This window comes from Eubalaena glacialis, chromosome 4, assembly GCF_028564815.1.
Source record: "Eubalaena glacialis isolate mEubGla1 chromosome 4, mEubGla1.1.hap2.+ XY, whole genome shotgun sequence".
NCBI classification, from domain to species: domain Eukaryota; kingdom Metazoa; phylum Chordata; class Mammalia; order Artiodactyla; family Balaenidae; genus Eubalaena; species Eubalaena glacialis.
Genome location: NC_083719.1, coordinates 117,440,223 through 117,446,222, shown reverse-complemented (window position 1 = coordinate 117,446,222; position 6,000 = coordinate 117,440,223). Strand labels below are relative to the sequence as shown.

The following is a 6,000-nucleotide window of genomic DNA, read 5'->3' as shown; positions in this document are numbered from 1 at the left end:
CCTGGGCTAAAACATCCCTGGGGATTCACCTTACTAGATCCCTGCAAGGAAGAACAAATAAGAACCTGAACAGGCAGCTCAGTCCCCACCCCCAGCCAGTACTGCTGGCTACTTTGCACTGATCGGACCTGATGACTTCAGGTGAACAGAGAAGGTGGCCCCAGGTAAGTGAAGGTCCCTGGAGGTCCAGATCCTGAGGTAGGGGGTACAATCAGGCAGGTGAGGTGCTCCAGTACCGGCTACTTCCAGATGAAGAGCATTTCCATCCCGTCAGCCAGGGCTGCTCCTACTTGCCCCCCTTCTGGATCCAGACGGCCTCACTTCCCAGGAGATCCCTACTCTAAATGTCCCTGGGCCATCCTTCCTCCTTCCCAAGGTAGTCCCAGACAACCCCTGTCCAGCAACAGCCCCCAAGCCAGGCCCCAAAACCGGAGAGCAAGAAGCCAGTGGTGCTTCGTGACACAAACATGCATTTGTTTTATTCACAAAACAGCCTGGTTTCCTAAAACAATACAAACAGCATGTTCATCAGCAGGAAGCTGGCCATGGGCAAGGGGGCCCAGGCCACCGGGGGCCCCTGGGCACCCACCCCCACCGGCAGGGGGCCACGCAAAGAAGCCCTTTCTTCTGTTGCCATCAGTGAGGCCAGAAAAAAAGGGCTTATTTTCTCTAAGGGAAGTAGCCAGGATCGGAAATATCGAGACATGAGCTTCCCAGATCTCAATGGATAAACGAACAGAACTTTTGTTTTTGCAAAATCATCACTGTTAGGGTTGGGGGGGTCCCATTCTGGGGACCGCGGGTACAGCGAGGCTGGCCTGGGCCCGGGGGGTGGGTGGGCTGCTCCCTCCCGCTCTGTGAGCTCCTTGCGGCAGCTCCGCACGCGTGGATGGATACAGAGGGGCTTCGACACGGCGCCATCAACATTCTCTTTATAAACGTGAGTGGATTCTCCAGGCAAACTATGCACTATTTCATGGTTGGAAAGAATCAAAGAAAGTTTAAATGAGGGTGGAGTTAAACTGTGCTAAATTACAGTAGTGCTTATTAGTAACTAGATTTCAAAAGGTTACAGAAAATTTACATTCTCTACACAAAAACTGCATCTCCTGCACAGACAACATCGACATCGACACAGGAAGGAAACTGATTGTCCATTCTTTGCCCAGGAAGTCTCGGTACTTTACAGATTCGTCTTTACCTCTTTTTGTTGTTGTTGTTCTTCCAAAAAAGCAGTTAAATTTTTTTCTTTTCTTTTTCTTTTTATACTAGGGACGTGGAGATGTTAAAACGACAACAAAAAATATATATATAAAAACAGGAATGAAATCTGTGAGAGAATATTTTTGGTTCTAAAGACGGGTGCATCCGTTTGTCTTCGCCCGAATCCCTTGCCGGAGACCACACGAGCAGTGACATTGCACGGAGAGGGCAGCTTTGGGTTCCCGCCGCCGTCACTGAAACCACCGGAAGGCGGCTCCCGTCGGAAGCATCACCTTCTGGCGGGGGCGGGAGACAAAAACAAGGAGAGAGTTCAGTCAGGGTCCGGCTGGGCCTGGTGCAAAGACGTTCCCCCGTGGATGGCCTCATGGCGGAGGAATGGGCATGGAGTAAAAGCAGCCACCCCTTGGAGTTCCTGCCATCCTGGCCAGGCCAGAGAAGCCTGACCCGCTGGGCCACCGGAGAGCCTGGAGCACCGTGAGGCCTCCTGAGCCACTGTGCCCAGGAACCCTCCTTCCAGACAGCAAGACCCCTTTCCCTGGTCCAAAGGCTACAAGCGGCAGGTGGCCATGATGCATCTGGGAGTTGTGTTCACATTTCTGTCGAATGAGTGTGTATGCGTGTGCACTGGACGCATATAAGGATGTGTGCCTTGAGCTATGCTACAGTGTGCAGTGTGTTTGGAGCTGTGGTGAGACGGAAGGATGCTTGCTGTGTTTATTAAAAGGCTGCATCTATAATAAGACTGTGTACAGGGCAGGGTGTGTGTGTGTGTGTGTGTGTGTGTGTGTGTGTGTGTATCTGTCTGTCTCTACATGAGAGGAGAGCGGGTGCCTTTGTGTGCATACAGGTGTGTTTTCTGGGCAGGAGAACAGATATGAGGTTTGGGGCTGGGGTGAGTTGGGGGGGATAGCCATTGCTGGGATGCCATTATTGTTTTCCAACCATTCTGTACATTTGCGTCAAGCCCACTCGTGGAGGGGCAGGGACAGGGCAGGGACAGCAGGCTGAAAAGATGCTTTTGTACCCAGGCCTGGCACCACAGCTAGGCTCTCATGGCTGGGGGCATGGGGACAGGCCCTGCCATGGGGGTGGAGAGAAAGCAGCATGGGAACCCTTCTGCCTTCTCAAAGCCAATCCCATAGTGGACAGGCTTTACCCACATCCCAGGCTCAAGCCACCCTCTAACCCCAGGCCCATAGGAACCCTGGCCATCAACTATGCAGCCAGACTGAACTTGGGGCCTCCAGGCACCCCAAATCGGTCAGCTAGGTACCTAGCACTAGGGTCTTCCAGGCCTCAGAGCACAGCAGTCAGCACTGGAGCTGCTCTATCCTTGGGTGGCCTTGGGGGAAAGGCTGGGCTCTGAAGGGGCAAATGAAGGACTTATCCCTCAAAGCCAGAGGGTCTACAGGACAGAACCCCTCATATGGAGCAGGGGAGAGTCCCAGAATCTTAGGTCACAGACTGGAAGCTTTAGGACACGTTTGAAAGTCAGAGACTTAAGACCTGTGTGGGAATCTCAATACCTGACCCAGAACTCCAGGAGGGGTTCAGAATCCCGGGGCCTGGCGGGATTCTGCTAGGTCCCTGCCTGGAATTACATGCTTGCCTAGGTTGCAGACTACAACCTAAGGGCATCTCGGGATGTGGCTCTGACTCTTGGGGCAGTGAACTGGTGTCTTAGAGCCTGGCCTAGGACCCCAGAGCCCAGGGACAGGCCGGGCATCCCCCAGACACTTGCCCAGGCAGGAAAGGTGGGGATGGGGGTGGGGGTGGGTTTGGACTGCCAGACAGACCCAAGAGCCCACACACCTCCCTCTAAGGCGCCGTTACCTCCAGAGCAGCGGAAGGCTTCTTTTTGAGTTCCTCACATTTTCTGAATTTGCAAATCTGATGGCCAGTCTTTCGGTTCCTACAACTGCTGCACTGCTCGCAGTTGATGCGCCGCCGGCAGGGCGCACACATGCCGCAGCGTTTCCTTTTCTTCTTGCCCGAGCTGATGGCGGAGGCCAGCTCTCCCTGCATGGGGTACTCGGCCAGGCCGGCCATGTGCAGCGCGCTCTCAGCCAGGAACACGCCCGCCGGGGTCATGATGAAGAGGCCCGGGTTGATGGGAAAGGCGCCCAGGTAGGGGAAGTCGGACTGACCGTTGAGGGCTTCGGCGCCCGCCACGGCCTCCATGTCGGGCAGGCCAGCGCCCGCCTCGCTCATCAGCGGTAGGTGCTCCTGCACCACGCGCTTCAGCATCTCCGTGGACTGCGCGAACTGCTGCAGCGTCAGCTGTCCCTCGGCTGCCAGCTCCGTGGCCCGCTCTGCCTTGCTCAGCAGGCTGGCCACAGCACCACTTTTGTGCTTTGAGGTAGGGTTGCTTTTGTCCACAGCCATGGCCGCCGCCAGGTCGTGCCCATTGGCCAACAGGGAGGCAGCGGCTGCGGCCGCGGCAGCCTTTTCGGCAGACTCCCCGCCCATCATGCTGCCACCGCCACTGCCACCGCTGCCCCCAAAGGAAGAGTAGTGGGAGAGAGGGCGGGAGCGGCGCAGGCTTTTGTTGAGGGGTTCGCTGATGATGCCGCTCTTGTTCCGGCGCTCAGGGGGTGGTGCATCATCCGCCACCGAGGCTGGCGCGGCAGCCGCCACCGCTGCACTCTTGTCTGCCACTCCCGCCTTTGGGCCGCTGCCACTGCTGCCATTGGCGTTGCTGCCGCTGCTGCTACCGCCGGTGTCCTGGGGGCCACTGCCGAGGCTCGACATGGTGGGGCCGAGGCCCAGACCCCGCTGGTGGGGGAACCTGCCAACTGCGGGGAGTCCACAGATGAGCACCGGGGTCCTGCCGCCCACGACAGAGATGCCTGGTGGGCTTTGCTGCTCAGCGCAGGCACATGGTCAGGCGTCCACGTGGAAGTGTCTTCACTCTGTCGGGACAAGAGGATACAGGGTCAGGGCCTCCTCCACCACCAGCTGTATCACCACTGTAACCACCACAGCCTGGCTAGGCATTCATTCAGTGCCAGCCACAGTTAGGAATTTCTAATTTGTACTATCTCAGTTAAGACTCACGAGAAACCCACAAGTAGTGGCTAGTAATATCCTATTTCATAGGTGAGGAAGACAAGGTTTGGGAGAAGAACTGACTAGCCCATGGATACACAGCCACCAAGTGGCACGGTGGAGGCTCAGCTGGGTCTCCCTCTGCCCTGCCAGGGTCTGGGAAGACCCGATGGAGGCAGGCAGTCCTTCCTGTGCTGGGGGTAGGAGAGAGCGGGAGAACTTTATTAACCTCAGAGGTTACCCTCTGCTTACTCATCTTTCACTGACGCAACTATGGAGAAGAACGGTGGGCACAGTCTCTGAACAGCTTGGAGATGCAGACCAAAAAGTATGGGAAGCTGCACATGGATGCTCATTAGAGATTGCTAATACACGTTAATTATCTCAAGGCCCTGGCAAGTTCTGCAGGTAAAGGAAACTGACTTTGTTTAACAGAGTTTGCCAAATAGAGCGCAGAACCCTTATTTCAAGGAGCACATACCCTCCTGCTAGAGGGCAGGCAGCAGTGTGCCAGAGGACAAGCCTTCTCCCGCAAGAGCAGGGTGGTGGCGGGGGTGGGGGGGGCTCGTGCACACATCAGCACACACTTCCCTCTCTCTCTCTAACCTCGGGACCCACTCTTGTCTCTACTCAGGCCTCACTGCTATGTGCCGGCCTGGCTCCCAGATGGGTCTGGATGGAGGTCCCAGTGAGAGCAGAGAGGACTGTGGGCCCGAGGGACCTCTGGCTGCTGCAAGCTGGGACCGAGAGTAGGTGCGACCCTCTAGGGAATGGAGCCTGTTCTTCAGCCACGCCCACGTGTCTGAGGTGCCCCTTCCCAGGACAGAGCCTGTTCTGCTCAGGCCCCAAGACTAAGGCATGTGAGCAGCCAGGCTCCTTGGCCAGGAGCTCTAGAAGGAATTGTTCCAGATGGAGCCGAGTGGTAGTTTCCTCATCAGCCCTGGCTCTCTAGCGTCTGCCTGCCACGGCCCAGCAACCCCCAGGAGAGGGGTGGGAGGACGGGGCCCAGCCCCGAGCAGCTGGCGACTCAAGGGGGAGGCGCACATCTGGCTGGGCCTGTCCGGCCCTGGGCTTAGGGGCGGCACACACTGCATCTTTGTCCCCAGGCAACCCCACCATCCCCCAGTCACAGGACTCAGCCTGGCCCGGGAGGTCATCTAGTCCAACCCTGTACACTTACAGAAGGGGAAATCAAGGCCCCGAGCAGGCAGGGTCCCTGGCCCAGGACTGCTAAGGAGTGGCCACGAGGAGGAGTGAGTGCAGGCGAGGGAAAAGCTCTGTCTCCAGGGTGAGGTGAACGGCAGGCATCAGCAGCCAGCCAGCCACTCCCTGCCTCTCCCCAGCAGGCACTGGCCCACCTAAGCTCCTTCCTAGTGAAGGTGGATGGGTGGTGAGGAAGAGCTGGGCCAGCTGGCAGATTCCACCAGGACAAACCCAGGAGGGTCAGGCAGGGTGTCCAGACTGGGCTGGGGGTGTCACAGAGGTCAGATCGTAGTAAGAGGAAGGGGGTCACACATACCCCAGGATTGCTGTGCTCCGTTCTACCTCCTAAGGGCCAAGCCCAGGCTGGCTGTTGGGCCCCTGTCCTCAGAGATCAGTACCCCTCCAGGCATCAGTGACCCTGGCTAGGTGTTGGGGACAAGGGCCAGTGAGATCAGGGCCAGAGACTGTCATGCCAAGTCACCTAGCCCTTGCCCATCCGAGCTCAGCTGCTCTGCCCTGGACCAC

At 57.4% G+C, this 6,000-nt stretch overlaps 1 protein-coding gene across 2 annotated transcripts in view; it reads right to left on the bottom strand.

Moving 5' to 3' along the window:
- Positions 1-453: 453 nt before the first annotated feature.
- Positions 454-6,000, bottom strand: part of CXXC5 (CXXC finger protein 5) — a 34,129-nt gene continuing 28,582 nt past the window's right edge. For both annotated transcript variants that reach the window (XM_061189671.1, XM_061189672.1), the window contains exons 2-3: positions 3,058-4,136; positions 454-1,499 (exon numbers count right to left, since the gene is read on the bottom strand). In XM_061189671.1, coding sequence (XP_061045654.1) covers positions 1,455-1,499; positions 3,058-3,975 — 963 coding nt within the window. In that variant the 5' untranslated portion in view covers positions 3,976-4,136 and the 3' untranslated portion in view covers positions 454-1,454. The remainder of the gene's footprint in view (positions 1,500-3,057; positions 4,137-6,000) is intronic.